The 15,571-nt window shown below is 50.9% G+C and overlaps 6 protein-coding genes across 6 annotated transcripts; 4 read left to right on the top strand and 2 right to left on the bottom strand.

Moving 5' to 3' along the window:
* Positions 1-286: 286 nt before the first annotated feature.
* On the top strand, positions 287-2,234 carry K444DRAFT_619707 (uncharacterized protein). Its single transcript, XM_024881560.1, has 2 exons — positions 287-535; positions 596-2,234. Exons 1-2 carry the CDS (start codon positions 386-388, stop codon positions 2,093-2,095), a joined length of 1,650 nt encoding a protein of 549 aa, XP_024729934.1. The 5' UTR covers positions 287-385; the 3' UTR covers positions 2,096-2,234.
* A 1,398-nt stretch (positions 2,235-3,632) lies between these two features.
* On the bottom strand, positions 3,633-5,490 carry K444DRAFT_647088 (amidase signature enzyme; the record flags this gene model as incomplete). Its single annotated transcript, XM_024885289.1, has 7 exons — positions 3,633-4,031; positions 4,099-4,280; positions 4,321-4,535; positions 4,582-4,709; positions 4,761-4,943; positions 5,080-5,252; positions 5,469-5,490. The coding sequence occupies 7 exons, from the start codon at positions 5,488-5,490 to the stop codon at positions 3,633-3,635; spliced, it is 1,302 nt and encodes a 433-aa protein (XP_024729933.1).
* Positions 5,491-5,965: 475 nt separating this feature from the next.
* On the bottom strand, positions 5,966-8,059 carry K444DRAFT_647087 (tripeptidyl peptidase-like protein; the record flags this gene model as incomplete). Its single annotated transcript, XM_024885288.1, has 5 exons — positions 5,966-6,016; positions 6,065-6,278; positions 6,331-7,207; positions 7,260-7,742; positions 7,834-8,059. The coding sequence occupies 5 exons, from the start codon at positions 8,057-8,059 to the stop codon at positions 5,966-5,968; spliced, it is 1,851 nt and encodes a 616-aa protein (XP_024729932.1).
* Positions 8,060-9,829: 1,770 nt separating this feature from the next.
* On the top strand, positions 9,830-10,820 carry K444DRAFT_668608 (uncharacterized protein; the record flags this gene model as incomplete). Its single annotated transcript, XM_024887426.1, has 2 exons — positions 9,830-10,661; positions 10,751-10,820. Coding segments are annotated over exons 1-2 (699 nt in total), but the record flags the coding sequence as incomplete, so codon positions are not given.
* A 325-nt stretch (positions 10,821-11,145) lies between these two features.
* On the top strand, positions 11,146-12,632 carry K444DRAFT_542318 (uncharacterized protein; the record flags this gene model as incomplete). The annotated part of the gene is made up of 2 exons (XM_024875872.1): positions 11,146-11,169; positions 11,490-12,632. 2 exons carry the CDS (start codon positions 11,146-11,148, stop codon positions 12,630-12,632), a joined length of 1,167 nt encoding a protein of 388 aa, XP_024729930.1.
* Positions 12,633-14,224: 1,592 nt separating this feature from the next.
* Positions 14,225-15,233, top strand: K444DRAFT_635936 (putative opsin-1; the record flags this gene model as incomplete). Its single annotated transcript, XM_024883935.1, has 3 exons — positions 14,225-14,383; positions 14,430-14,495; positions 14,544-15,233. The coding sequence occupies 3 exons, from the start codon at positions 14,225-14,227 to the stop codon at positions 15,231-15,233; spliced, it is 915 nt and encodes a 304-aa protein (XP_024729929.1).
* Positions 15,234-15,571: the final 338 nt, after the last annotated feature.

The raw sequence follows: 15,571 nt of genomic DNA, 5'->3' as shown, positions 1-15,571 counted from the left end.
TTCAAGGTGGCATGATGAACAGATGGAGGCTCTTGGAGTCGGGCTGCGGGTGAAGAAGCGCAGCCCTTGAGACGAGTATTGTACTCATACGGTCCATCGCAAACTTAGAACTGCTTTATTTCCGAATGCCATCAATGATTTACGGCCGTCGGCGTCTTATTATTAATTTGGGCTGTGAAGCGTGTATCCAGAAAATTAATGGCGTGTTTTCCGGGCTCAGAATGAGCTCTGCCGCAAGGCTGAAAATTTCAGAGCTCCATGGAGGCGTGTCGCAAAGTCCCATGTCCTCTCCTCAAGTTGCAACACAACATAAGCCTCCAACGCCTCTCATGAATGAAGCGCGTGATTTCCTTCCACAGAAGGACATTTGACACGCCGAATCAAAATGGCGTCCCATCAACTCGCCATCGCAAAGGCCTCTTTCTCTGCCGGTCTCCTACGGCCTGATCCTACCTCCCTTGCGCGCAACGACATTTCCAACTTCCATTCCCTGCTGAACGAAACCGTCGTACAATGCACCCCGAGAAACGTCCAGGTTTGATCAAACATTCTAATGATTCTGTCAACGCGATGGCTAAGTGGTCCCTGAGGATAGAAATGCAAGCAATGGATATTGGAGAACATTGCTCAGTCTACAGCGAGGTTCACAGCATTGGGGAAATACTTGACGGCTTTGACGACTTCTTTCGTGGGATCTGATGGCCAAACGACCTCGAAGCGCGAGCCATCAGTGAGGAGAAAGCGCATGCACATTCTTTACCTGGTCAACGATATCCTCTACCATTCCAAATACCGAATCAACGATGCATCAATCTGCGGGAAGGTACAGCCAATATTGGTGGGCTTATTTGGAAGCGCTGCATCATTCAAGGCATGTCCGAAGCATCAGCGGAAAGTCCTGGACCTGCTAGACATATGGGACCAGCAGGGATACTATTCCAAAGACTACATCGACAAACTTCGTGAAGCTGTGAAGAATGCCGCAGAGGCGGGGGAGCATGCGGACGGAAGTTCTACAGCAGCAGAAAGGGATCAAGGGCTTACGACGAAGACTACCAGATCTGCGCCATATGTTATGCCAGCTGTGCATGGAGATCCATCCACGCCATGGTTCGATTTACCTGCAGGAAACCTGATGCCACATATCGTGCCCAACTCAACAAGACCTATCAACCCGGATATGATAAAGCCTTTGCAGTTTGTGGCAGGTCCGGCCGACGAGAATTTGGTAGTGGCTGTGAAAGCTCTTCTGGAAGATGTGCAGACCATATTTGGAGGTCAAACAGATCAAGAGGAGAAAGCATCGATGGATATTGATGAGCTCGGTCAGCCTATCGTACTTGATGAGATTACCGGGGAAGTCATCGATGGCGAAGGGTACTATGGCTGGTCCCGATCATTCTGTGAGAAGATGAAAAGGCGGAAGAAGGGACTGGACGTTCCTGGGAAAGATGAAGGTCGGGGAAGGAGTCGAAGCAGGAGTTCAACTCCGGGTACGAGGAAGAGACGATATAGCGACTCGGATGATGGATCGAGCCCAGAAGACTACAAGTCTGCACGACGACGACGATCTTACAGTTCTTCACGCTCTCCATCGCCAGATCATGGACGGAAGAATGGGAATTCGGGGTCCGGGTCGAGGAGGTCATACTCGAGGTCTCCCGGACGATCGTCAAGTCCAATACGGCCGGAAAGCTATCCAAAAGACACTCGGCCTCCTCAGGGCTTACCACCAAGGCCCCATATGCCTTCCATCCCCCCTCCGCCGTTTCAACAACCCTTCAATCCAAACTTCCCACCGCCGCCCCCGCCCCAATTCAACAGTCAAAATCCACAATTCGGAGCATGGCCTCCTCCCCCTCCTCCGCCCCTACAAAACTTCAACGGACAAAATCAACAACAGTATGGTAATTGGCCTCCACCGCCCCCTCCTCCTGGGAATCCACCACCGATGAACTACCAGCAGCAGCAAGGCAACTACCCACCCGCATCCGGACCAGGAGGCTGGCAGCAAGGAAACGGAAGAGGCTACAACGGTAACTGGAACGGACCTCGCGGAAGGGGAAACTATCGCGGCCGAGGCGGAGGATGGTGATTACAATTTACCAACTCAAGCCTGTACAATACTTGTATGACGTGAGCTCACAGCTCAAGCTGAATGAATCTCACACCGACAACTTCGTCACAAGCCCTCAAAATCCCATCTAGCAATGACTTCATAAGCTGACTTTCATCACATCAACTACGATCCTTTGTATTCACGTGCCCAAAATCCAGTGCGCAACATCCGCGACATCTCTTTCCAACCACTCAGAGAACAGCCTGTGACAAGGATAGCACATGCAAATATCAGTTGATTTCCTCCTTAAGAGTGACCCCCCACGCTCGTCATGTCTCACTCCCACTTCCCACCTCCTCCTGTGCAGAAGCGGAGAACCCTGCTTACTCGTCGGCAATTCCTCCTTTGCTAGGGCCGACTTTGCACTAGCAAGTCGGGGGGCACCAGCAACTCTGACATTTGTATATGACTACTATATAACCACGAACAGTACAACTTATTAGATTAATGCATTTTAATTGACTCGTTAAGGCTTGTCCGGATATAAGGTTGTATTATAATAGGTACTGTGGAAGTCTTTTAATATAATAATGTCGGAGTTGCTGTCCGCAGCTCGCTAGTCGAGCCGTCCCAACCCGGGTGAGGAAATCCCTGCGAGTACCTCTTCCCCTCCTTCCGGCGAATATCAATATCTCAAAATTAATATAGGGCCCCGGGCCTTGCGCGGCCATTCGTATGCGTGGCGTGGGTGCGTCAATGCCAAAAAAACAAAAAACAAAAAACAAAAATAGATTTTTATTGGGAATTTGGGGAGTGGAAGGGGAAAAGTGTTGGGATTCTTTGAATGTGCGGGGGGCCAGGTAATGCCAAGGGGGGAATGGGGGTCTGTGGAGAGGGGATGGGGATGATGGGGCGGAAGTCGATGCATGGCGCTTTGTGGGATACGGACGGGGTGGGATTTGGAAGCGAAATGGTGCCACGATGGTTTGACGAAGGAGAGAACGTTGGGTTATCGGGCTTGGGGGTCAGCCCTGGGATTTAGGGGGTCGATCTTGGGGGTCACTTCGCTCTGGGAAATGTGGCTTTTGAGGGTTCTGTGGATATTTGCATAAGAAAGTAAGTAATCACGAATCTCACTCTACTTGGTTGTACTTATCATGGAGTTCTCAGCGGTACTTGCATAGAATTGACTTTAAATCAACTTTCATGGTCATGTTTTTTGCTTTTTCTATTGAACACTTCGAAAACTGGGATGCATCAAAGCCGTTGATGCAAGAAGTCACAGTGAAGTTACACACGATTCCGAGCCCAAGTCCCCACACGATGGTGGCTTGCCCTGCCCTTCTTTTGACAATGTCGAATTACTGCAAATATATACGAGGCTTGTTATAGTCCACCTGCAAGATACCCACTGTCGAGCCGTTACCGGCTTGACGGCTCTCGAGGTGGACATCAGCCACATACCCACTGAGAAGGGTTACGGGTGTGACGGCACTCAAGCCCTGCATCTGCATTGCGGTTCCTGCTTCACCGCTCCCTCCACCAACCAGCCCCTTTCCTTCCACCGCCCCCATCACTGACGTCCCATAGCCCTCTCCACAACCTCCAAAACAGCCAAACACTTCTCGTCCTCAAACCTCCTTGTAACGATCTGCAGTCCAACTGGCGCTTCCACATACCTCTCCTTCTCATACAGTTCCCAATTAAATCTATCCTGCTTATTCCTCGGCACATAACTTTCATCCTTAAGACCCAATTCCTGATCTACAAACGTAACCGGGAACACGACGCCAGGGTATTCGAGGAGGTTCCACCGGCTGGTGTAATTCCAGTATTTTGCGTTGCCGTGAGGTGGTGCAGCACCGGGGCCGGCAGGGCAGAGGATTGCATCGACGGGGTGGTCGTCTTTCTTTTCTGTGCTGAGCCAGAGATCGTTGTACTTTAAGCGGTACGCGTTTCGTCTGCCTTTCAACTATTACCTCATATCAGCACTCTCCTCCCCCTTAAACCAGAAATGGTGAAAGGAAGATTAGACATACATCCCAAATCTCCTCCACAGTCCGATACTTCTCATTTTTATTATCTTTGATAAGCCACTTGGTTAAAGAGAGCATCTCTTCCCCTCCATCAGCAATCAGTTTCTCGACGTGCTTGCCGCCGTCTTCGTAGTACAGTGCTTGCGTGATCTCCCAGCACTCATCGTGGCCCTCTGGTTTCCAGTCTACGAGCTCGATGCCTGCTTCTAAGAGGGATTTGGCGACTTTTTTTTAGGGCGCGCGTTACGGGCGGGTGAGGAGTGACGATGTCGTCTGACCACATGATTGTGATTTTCAGCCTCGGGAGGAGGGTAACGGGGCGCCATGGGATAGGGACCAGGTAGTCGTCTTTGATCCAAGGCTCATAGCTGAGATATATTTCCATGAATAAGCTGATTCCAGAGCGAGAGGAAGCCATCGGTCCTTGAGTAGGAATAATCCTTCACTTCGTTAGCGAGCCCCTTTTCTCTTATTAAAGAAATATACCCTTCCTGCCCCGAAACCGCAGCTCGGGAGCCCAGCTTCTCGATCCGTCCGAGGGTTGGTTTAAACCCATAAATCCCCGTATTAGCAGCAGGACAGCGAATTGAGCCTCTAATATCACCACCCATGCCCTGCTCAATATCAATGTCCACATTCACAATTCTCGCTTAAGCTGGACTCACCAAAATACTCCCCCGACAAGCAATCAACGCACTCTCCCCACCCGAGCTTCCTCCACACGTAAGGTCAGTATTCCACGGATTTGTCGTAACACCATAGATATTCGTGCTGGTCTCCAGATGCATGATGGTCTGTGGCTGCGTGGTTCGAGCATACGGCACCGCTCCCGCTTCCAGCAGTACTTCCTGCGTCGAGATATTTTGCTCGGGCGATCGCGGGGGAGGGGAGGAGCTCTGTTAAGCAGTTTGTCTGTCGTTGAGATTAACGCCTGGACTTAAATCCCAAATCCAGACCGAGAGTGAGAGATGCAAGATTGCATACTAATTTCTGCGCCAAGGCCGCGCGCCGAAGAAATGCTATGGTGACAGTCTCACAAGAATACTCCTTGCTACGGGTGGCTTGGAGCAGCTCCGGGACATCACAGGATGTGATCTTGATTTCTTCGGGTGTGAGGACAGAGTTTGCTATCTCTGTGACGTTTTTGGAGAGGGTTTCTGGAAGAGGTGAGAGTGGAGGGTCCACGAGAATTGAGGTGTCGCGGAGGGAGAGAGCTTCTGAGATTAGTTTTTTTGCTTTCATTGTTCTGGCGGAGTTGGGGTGGATATTGAAAGGTGAGGAAGGAGTTCAGACCCAGAACATATTGAAGAACTACGTCTTGTTCATGCAAACCGGACTTGAACCCAAAGATCCGCGTCAATCCCGTCTTTGACTTTTTAGGAGCTGCCAATCCATCTTTGAGTTTGTTCACTCGTCGCTGTGGATCTGCGAGTGCTTATCGAGAGCTGTTATCTTTAAAGTGGAGAGAGGTTGATCTGCATCTGTGCATACAGACGCGTTAAACGCTATCTCAATAGTCCCTATTCTTAATGTTGGAAATAGGATACCGCAGTTGTTCCGGTAGATGGGAGCGCCAAGAGATTGATGTCGAGAAGGCCTTTCTATCTTGGCTTTGACGGAGCGAAATTTAAAGAGCACTGGCCCCATCAAATGACAGGTAGCCAACTTAGCCTTGGCAACTCGAACCACAATCACAACCAAGGAGACAAAATAGGATCTATGTCATAACCCATCCATTATCATCAAACATATAGTTACAAACATCATGGTGTAAACATTCCCCCTTGGCGATAGTCTATTGCAAAAGGAAAACGTTATTATCGATGCGACACTCGAAAACAAAAACGAAAGAAATCACGAAAGAAAAACCCTACCGAAAGATGCCGTTGTTCATCGCTGCGGCTTGAAATTTGGGGAAGAACTGTTGAATTAGAAACGAAATTTCCAGCGGCAAGGGAGTGAGACTTACAGGAGTTCCAAAACCAGTGACTGCGTCCCAGCCAGCTTGAGCTGGGAAGCCCGTAGTTCCACAGCCACTTGCAGATCCACTCGTGATATCTGTGAATGATGCTGATCCACCTGAGTAGAGCCATGGATTGAGGAAGCCGAGGACTGGCTTGCCGGCTGCGAGGAGCATATCATTGACCAGTGCTATGACGGAGGCGATAGTTGGTGCTGATGCACTATTTGCTATGTCAGAGAATGGTATAATCAACAATTTCGCACCAAACCCACCTTGTTCCATCAAGAGAGACGAGGGTTCCATTCCAGACGACGAGGAAGTGAAATCCTTGCGCCGCGATATCTGGATATCCGCGTCCAGATGCGTTGAAGAGGTTCTTGAATTGCCCCTTGAGGCTGGTGATGTATGCTGGTACCACTTTGTCTTGGTAGGCAGGTCGAGGAAAGTAGTTGCTGAAGCCACCACCGCTGACGAAACCGTTGCCGGCGTCGACGGCCACAATCTCGGGGTTGACGTTCTTGGTTGCTCCCACTGTGGTAACGAAAGGACATGCTGCTGGGAACGCAGGAAGAAATGTGCTTGTGTTTTTACCATCGTTTGTGACGCAGTTAGTATCGCCGCCTACGCCACTGTCACCACTTGAGAAGATGAGGGTCACTCCTCGAGCTCCTAATTGAGCAAAGCTGTTGCAGACGGATGTTGCAAAGGATAATGGAATACTCTGCTCATCATCGCCATAAGATGTGCTGATGACCTGGGGAATAGTTGTTTGGCTCAAGATGAATTGTACCCAGGTGAGATACGGCTCGTTGGTGTCTGTTGGTGTTGCATGGTCCGGAATGAACGGGGGTTTTCCGCCAGTGTTAAATGTAAATAATTTTGTAGGATATGTGATTCCAATGATAGTCTCGGCGTCCAGGTTGCCTTCGAGGTCTGTTTTAGCAGCTAGTCCTGAGGAGTTGAGCGGGGTTTGTTGATCATTTCCTCCATCTATAGTAGTAACAGTGAAGTTGTTGCCTGCTCCTGCTGCATCTGGTCTAAATCTCGACAAGAAAATATTCACATCTGATCGATTATTTGCTTCTCCTAGATAGTTGCAGAGAACGATTTGATTCTTGTCCAGAGATTTGGGGACATAGTCTATAGTTCCTACCGGGATGTCAGGCGCCGGAAGAGAGTTAATAGTCGAAGCTGTACTGACCATAAAGAGTTCGAAGACACGTTGGTGTTACGGCAGTGATATTGCATGCTTCAGCGACGGTAGCCTTGCTTACAGGACTGACAGGATCACCGCTTAAATACTGTTCCAAGCCAGCCACTTCCGCAGTCTTGAGAGTGGATCTCTTCGGTTTGGGTTGGAAGAATGAGTTGGTTGGTTGAATCGTGTCAATGTGCCCGTGGAGATGAATAGGAAGGGACCATTGTGGTGTCCGGATCAGGTGAGAGCCGTCTTTGTGCTTAAAAACGGAGTACTTGGTGTCAAGCAATCTTTCAATATCTTTGACTCGAAGCGTGACTTTAATCCAATCTTTTGCACTGCTGTATTCGAGCTGACTGCTGTCAACACCACAGTCGTCTAGCCATTCATGGACTTGGTCAAAAGTCTCATCGGTAGGCTTGACAAGCTCATCCACTTCCTCGGATGAAAGATGTTGACCATATCGTTCATGAGATGGATCGGACACTAGTTCAAAGTTAGTTTGGGACAACTAAACAAGAAACTCTGAGATTGTCATGTGATGTTCACATAATGAAATGTTCATCTCCAAAAGTACCTTCGTATAGATGCCTCTCGAGTTCACTGAATTGACCCTGTTTCAATCCAATCTGAATTCTGATCATATGATCAGCCGGCGCAGGTCCGACTGCCTTCCAACTCTTCGGCACGTGATGCGTGTCTTTCACGGCATATGGTGTCCGACTTCGAAGGCTCGACCCTAAAACTGTGCCTGCGCAAACAAGGAGTGCCATCAAGGCGTTTTTGGCGAGGGGCGGTAACATCTTGACGGTTGGCTACCTAGAGGTACAAGTTAAGGTTAGCACCCGGGGAAAGCAGACCTCTTATGTACTGAAAGATGAGACACGCAACTATTCTTTGTCAGTAAGGGTAAATTCCAGAGTTGATCAATATGAGAAGCTGCGCTAAGCAGTGAGGTGTGCCGAACGAACTTTGATGCTTGATCTTGATCTAGGGGTTGAGGTATGAGATGGGTTTCATCCCAACGGCGCCGAAAAATTCCGGCTGTTGGTGATCATTGATCTTCCGGCCGGCCGACGAGCAGAACTGAAAATGAGCTGAATAATCAATTAATTCCTGATGCGATGAATTGGGAGCGATTGCCAATTGAGGGAGTTAGTAGAAAAACGGTACCTGGATGCTTGGCACGCGACAGTTTCCATGCCGGTGGAATGTAAGGGTGCGGTGCGCGGGCTGGCGCGTGTTGGATTGACGAGCCAATTTATGCGGACGTGGGCGGCGCAGGGCAGCAATTATTGCTTTAAGTTTAAAGGGACAACGGATGAACAGCTCTTCGAAGGACGACAGGTTTCTGATGGAGGTGAGCAATGCTGGGTGCTGGGTGTTGTTTGGTGCAGGATGTCGTTGGTTGTCGAAAGCCACAGGGCTGCTGCACTGTTGTGCAAGCGATCCAGTCAGCGGAAGGGAGTGCTTGCTCTTCATGGAATCTCTGGACGACAATCTTGATGATCGAGATAATGAATCTTGGATTTGAACGGAACTGAATTGAATTGAATACGAAGACCGTCTCTTCGCTCGGATCCCATTTGAAAGTATGGCTTGTCTTCTTCCAGCAATTCGCCTGTTCCTCGGGCCCTTTTTCATCAACCCTACCAACCAAGCCTTTGCCATAGCTTTCTCTTAAAGATCCTGGAAAGCATGAGGATTTACTTTACCGGAAGTTTGGAGCTATGTGCAAGAGTTTACTAGGATTTGAAACTGCACTCCTGTTTACTATTCTTGCTTGCTCTAAACTTTTACAAAGTTCACGTGACCACATCTCTGAAACATATTGCATGCTTCACTAAGAAGAGAACGAGCAATGCCTTTTTGAAGACGCCAAGAGAACCCAAGTGTTTTGGCCCCTCGAACAAACAGTCCATCCTACGGCATGAGTTTCCAAGCCAAGTCACGGGACGCTTGGGTGACACAAGCGAGCGATCGCTCGAAGTAAGGGGGAGTCGTGAGTAGCAAGACACGAAGAAGATATTAGGATTTAGATACCTTCCAGCGTCAAATTCTCATGTACCGGTACATCACTGTCTCCAGTCGATATCCCATTTTGACGCCCGGACGAGAGGTACATCGTGTCCGATGAATAAGCGCCAATACACGGCTCGTATGATGCCCTCTTTAGAGTCCCTTGCTACCTCAAGGCAGCTTTTACCTTTTACGTCACGGCTCGCGTTTCTCTCTTCTATACCTGGCCAACTCATCAGCAAAACAACAACTCAACGCGGTACACCCCGAGATTTGGCATCTACATCACCGTGCAGCGTGAAGGTCCATTCGGAGTGGAAGCCAGAGCCTGCGGTGCAAGTCATCTGCAGGCACTGCAAATGACGCTATCCCATCCCACTTTTCTGGACAGAATTGCCCTTCTGTGCTCCCTTTCACGATGCTGGAGGTGCTGCGCTGTCTGCCGTCTGCCGTCTGCCGACTGCTCCTCTGATGTCTGATGTCTGCTGTCTGCTGCGGTGCCCCACTCTCGATTGGGCCGCGGATAGCCACGACGCGGTGCGATAGATAATGAGGTTCCACAGCCAGCATTCGTAGATGTTTTGTTTCATGATGCTGTCAGAAAAGGGAGGAGAGGCAAGTGCCGTAAGTAACGCTCAGTACTTAATTGATGTGATGGCGGAAACACCCGCCGCGCATCGGGCGCTACACGACTCGACTCGACCGACTCGAGCCGTCCTGGATGAAGCCGAGATAAAGAAGAGAGGTGCATCGTGATGGGCGGGGCAAGGCGAGGCTTGACAAGCTCGATACAAAGGTGGACCCCGTTTTTACATCTCCAACGTCGACGCATCTTCCCTTATCCACTACACTTCACTTCACTTCACTTCGCTTTACTTTACTTCACTCCAGTCCACTCCACTCCACTCACTCCACCCCTCCACTCCCTCCACTCCATCCACTCCACTCCATCCACTCCACCCCTCCACTCCATCCACTCCATCCCACTCCCTCCATCCCACTCCCTCCACCCCACTCCACTCACTTCACCACACTCACTTCACCACACTCACTTCCCTCAAAGTCACCACCGGGCTGCACTCACGACCACACGCAGCAAAGCATCTCCAGCTCGTCCAGCCAGCCTTGCATGCCCCCCCGGCTCCACCCCGACCCCGCCTTCATCAACAAGGGCGCTGAGCAGCAGCAAGCTCGCTCCCGTGGTGCCCGTCCCCGACCCCGTCCCCGACCCTGACCCGGTCCCCGTCCGTCCCCCCCATCCCCCCCACGTCAACATTTGGTGGCGTGTGCGACTGAAGCGATTCTCATGCACGCTGCACAGCATTCGGGCTAGTAATCCAGAGGACCCTGAATCTCCCTGTGCTTCGCAAGCTGGAGAATTCTTAAGTCGGCGACCCCCCCCTCCCCCCATACGGCCCCATACACAATTACACATGCCCCCAAACCTCCACAAAAAATAAGCTGAGTTGAGACAGTCCTCGTTGCCCTGCTCTACCCTGTCCGCGTGGGGACGCCTCGTTACTTTCCTGGCTGTGAGGGGGAGAGCTTCGGTATCAGCTGAGAGCCCCCCCAATTCCGCATCGGTGCACTTTACCTCATCTTTCCTCGATTACCCCGCCGATGAGGCCGTATCGTGTAACCTTCTCCTCGTCTGGTTCCAAGACACCGCCAAACACATTCTCTTGCGCCCTCCCCTCCGACTCCACCCCGCAGATCATCCTTCGGACTGCAAGACACGGCTGAAGGCCAAGGCAGCTTCAAGCTGCCCTTCTGGTATTGGCTGGCTGCAAGGCACTGGCTGCTCAAGCAGGCTGCATAATATCCTTGTCGCTGACCCGGAAAGCCGCCGATTTGGGATTACAGAAACACCATGAATGCACAAATATCCTTCATCGTAAGCTTCCTTGTCTTCTCTTCCTTCCTTTATACTTTCGAGCTTTGTTGGCACCCTCGAGTCCTCGCCAGCGCTGGAGTTCATGGATAGTTCCGGTCCTGTATGAGACGAGGCTTGGGCCAGTGTGGCTACACCATGGTTGAGCTGTTCTTGTGACGGTGGACTATACTATGTCTCTGTTTATACGCTCTAGATGTCTCATACAATTCCGATCACATATATCAAGAAGGCGTTCTCGTCCTCATGGGGACTTTTTATTCATGTTCTCGAATATCAACATCAAACCGACCGTCGTGACCTCCACTGACGGCTGCGAACAGGAGGGTCAATTCAGCCTCATACACATCCCTCTTGCCCTCTACTCCTCTCTTCTGCAACCAATACTCCAAGTCCTCCTCCCTCATGGCGGCCCAACGCACCAAAGCGGCCCGGAAGGCCTCCTCGAAGGCCTCTCCCTCGACCACAAGCACGGCTTCCTCAACATCAGCGTAACACCCATCGAATGCTCCATCGTCTGCCACACCACCTGGGCACAGAATGTCTTCGCACCAGTCATTGCCCTGCTCCCCAAAGAATCCTCCAGACAGGTGCAAATATCAAAAGAGAGCTACATCGTCTTCAGCGTTAGTAGCGCAGGGATGGAAGCCGGGCAGCGAGTCATGGACCTAACAGCTCCCCTCGCTATGGCAGGAATCCCCATCTTCTTCATCACAACTTATTACACAGACTTCATCCTCGTCCCTAGCAAAGATCGGCAAACAGTCGGGTCGGCACTCCTCGCTCGAGGGTTCGAGTTCTCCGAGAACGATTCAGCGTATGTAGCGCCGACACCGACCACGCATTCCCGCATCCCAAGCACGTCCTCCGACCCGCCGTCCACGCCGCCGCCGACGAACGTCGCCGAGCTGCAACTTCGCACGTTCAGCCAGCTGAAGAAGAGGCATGTGGTACCGTTTGTAGAGCCAGGATTGCATCTTGTACAATGTTCTGGGAAGGAAATCTTACCTCAGGATGAATATCGGAACGGGACGAACGGGAGTGTGCAGCAGAGCAGCTGGATGGAAAATATCGATCCCAGGCTTTACGTTGGGCTAGTATCTGCTTTGGCACAGCAGCCTCGCTTTCTGTCGCTTACGCTGACACAAGATGATGCGCCTTCCTTGCTTGTGGACAAGAGTCTGCTGTGGCTGTTTGGGAACAGCATCGCCGGTGACACGGAGGGAGATTTGGTGCCGATCTTCTTGGACTTGGTGGATTTGCCGCTGGAGAGTACGGGCATCGTTTGTGGGGTTGCGGGGAAGCTAGTTGATGAGATGAGGATGCAGGATCCTGCAGCTAGCCTTTCTTCGGAGCTGTCGTACTTGAGTACTGCGAGAGCCGGTGCCGTCATTTTGGGCAGTGAAGGGAGTGCGAGGGCGTTGGAGGCGTTGTTGCCTTTATTGGAGAAGGTGGAAGGACGGTAGACCTTTGGGTCGATGGAAATTGGGTCGAATGATGTGCGAATGGTATTATATAGTCACTGCTCACTCCTCTTGTCTATAGGAATGCATGGCCGGATAGATAATTGGGGAAAAGGGGCGGCTTGGGTGCATTGCATGGATGGGAAGGGGGGGGTCAAAAAACTTGCATGCGAAGGAGTACGTTGTTTTGAGTATTGGCGAGGTAATTTGTCTTGTAGCATACCAATCGATAAAGTATTTGATGCTTTTGGTCCCTCTTGGAAGGAATCGTGCTTGTCGAAGAGACGAAAGGAATCTCGGTCGGGCCAGAGACGAACTCGAAATGACAAACCTTGAGCATTACGGATGAAAATATACCTGCGGTTGGATTCCCCTGCCAAACTCGTCTCCCCCACATCAGCATGCTCTCTCCTTGGCACAGTTTACTTCTCCCCGACATCAAATCCCATCCCCACACCGGACCTCTCTCCGCTACCCATCCAAACCCAATAAAGTGGTTGTGATCCAAGATACCGTTGTCGATCTCCTGGCTGTCTCGTCTTATCTATCTCCAATCTCTCTGCACTGGCCGATCACCCTCAAGCAACTCGGCACCGGGCGCACGCTCCGCTCCGCTCGTCACTCGGAGTCTCACCAATGTGATATCCTCATTCTCAACCTCGTAATAACCTGGATCAAGGATAGGAGACTAAGGAGAGGCTTCGAGATTGGGAATGTGATGCACCCGCCTCACCTGAAACATTCCTTGACTAAGACATCTGCACGGTGAGAAATTCTCAGGGGTCACCTGATGTGCCGAGTGATCGACGCCACGCGGGGGAGATGGAAAAGTCCAAACTCGATGTCTTGCCTGGCTCCTCGCTTGAGGGACCCCTGTACGAGCACATCTGACGCCACATACACGGGATTGATTTGGATTCTGGACGAAGACCAAGCTGGCCTTTGAGCGTGAGCTTGAGACATTTGGTATACATTGCATATTCAGGGTAATACTTGTGCTATGGGTTGATTGAGCGAGAGGGGAGCATCATGGATCAGTGCTTGTGAAGTGCTGAAGCGTTTGCTGGTGATGCCTCCCCAGCTTTATCCCTGTCTGCACCTCCCCGCTCGCACCTCACTCCCTACTGTTAACTAACTGCATGACGTCTTTCGATTTGCATCTCGACGCCCCGATGCACACCAGCCACAGGCAACCTCCTCATTTGCACCAAGCGGAGTTCGTCGGCTCAGGATCGTGGCAGAGATCAAGATCAAGTTCCGCAGCAGGCTTCTCCATACACTAGGCCACGCAACGGCGCAGCCCCAGCAAGTACCCCCAATGTTGATTTGGTGACGACTGCCTTGTGGGACGAGCGGTGCTACCAATTGGGCAGGCACAAGCTTACAGCAGAAAAGCAGAAAAGCACCGCGTCATCTCGCTCCTGCCTTCACATTGCATTAATGTAGAGCTACCTTCTCCTCATCTCGTCTTCCTTCCTTCGTTCTCTCTTCTCTTCCATTAACGACATCAACAAACTCTTCTCCAAAACATCACAAACGCAGAGCTTCAAGAGTACAATACATCAAACAATCAAGAACAGATCAATACCGTCAGGATGCTTGATCCAGTTGGCTTCGAGGCAGCGTTCTTCAAGACTTCGTCTTTGCTCGTCCCCACCCCATCCCCGACTCCGTCAGTCTCTCCTATCCCAACAGTCATCCCCAACCTCCCTCGCTATGAGCGAATTGGCGACACTGGAGGCAAGACACTCTGGGTAGGCTTTATCAAGATCCTCCGTTTGCATATCTAACCATTGGCAGGTCGTCTTCGCCATCATGCTTCTGTCAACTCTTGCCTTTATCGCCATGTCATGGAGAGTTCCAGTCGTAAGTTCATCTGCTCTCCTCCACAATGGGCCAGCTAACCGCCAGTAGCAAAAACGCCTCTTCCACGTCATCACGACTTTGATCACCACCTTTGCCACCCTCTCCTACTTTGCCATGGCGACTGGCGACGGAAACTCATACACACACATCGTGGTCAAGGAGGCACACAAGTATGTTCCCGGCACTGTCGAGCATGTCTTCCGTCAAGTATTCTGGGCCCGGTACGTCGACTGGAGCATAACTACACCACTTCTCCTCCTGGACTTGGCTTTCTTGGCTGGTATGGACGGTGCTAGCATCCTCGTTGCCATCGTCGCAGATCTCATCATGGTCTTGACTGGTCTCTTTGCTGCATATGGCAAGAACGATGGTCAGAAATGGGGGTGGTATGCCATGGCTTGCATTGCCTACCTCGTCATCGTCTACCAGTTTGTCATCTCTGGTCGTCGTGCAGCCATGAGCAAGGACAGCTCCACCTCCAAGCTCTTTGCTTCCATTGGCGGCTTCACCCTCGTTCTCTGGACTCTGTACCCCATTGTGTGGGGTATTGGTGATGGTGCTCGCAAGTGGAGCGTTGACGCTGAGATCGTTGCTTACGCCATCTTGGATGTCCTTGCCAAGCCCGTCTTTGGTTTCTGGCTCTTGTTCGCACATGCCAAAAAGGCCACTGCCATTGAAGGATTCTGGAGCCACGGTTTGAGCTCTGAAGGTTCCTTGAGAGTTGGAGATGACGAGTAAATGTCTTGCACATAACCCGATAACGAATGGAAGGAAAATTATGGGGATAAATGATGAAGGTATCGGAATAGGGGTATGGGAACGGGAATCGGGAGATGCGATTATGTGCATGGGTTTCTTTTATCTTTCCTCACTGCAAAAGAGTGGTACAAACTTCATGTATACATTTTCTGGCTTGCCAGACATTGAAAAGCGTGCATTTTAGGGGGGTAGTAATGAGATTGAGGTGCGTGAAACTTTTCCTATCCAATAGGACAACTTCGTGAAAGGATGTAGTCTGGGTGCCGCAATCCCCACTTTGACAACCAGGCCAAGTTCTTTCTCAGATCCCTTCGAAC

Source organism: Hyaloscypha bicolor, assembly GCF_002865645.1.
Source record: "Hyaloscypha bicolor E unplaced genomic scaffold K444scaffold_165, whole genome shotgun sequence".
Lineage (NCBI taxonomy): Eukaryota > Fungi > Ascomycota > Leotiomycetes > Helotiales > Hyaloscyphaceae > Hyaloscypha > Hyaloscypha bicolor.
The sequence above is the reverse complement of the archived record's forward strand: the minus strand, read 5'-3'. Positions and strand labels throughout refer to the sequence as shown.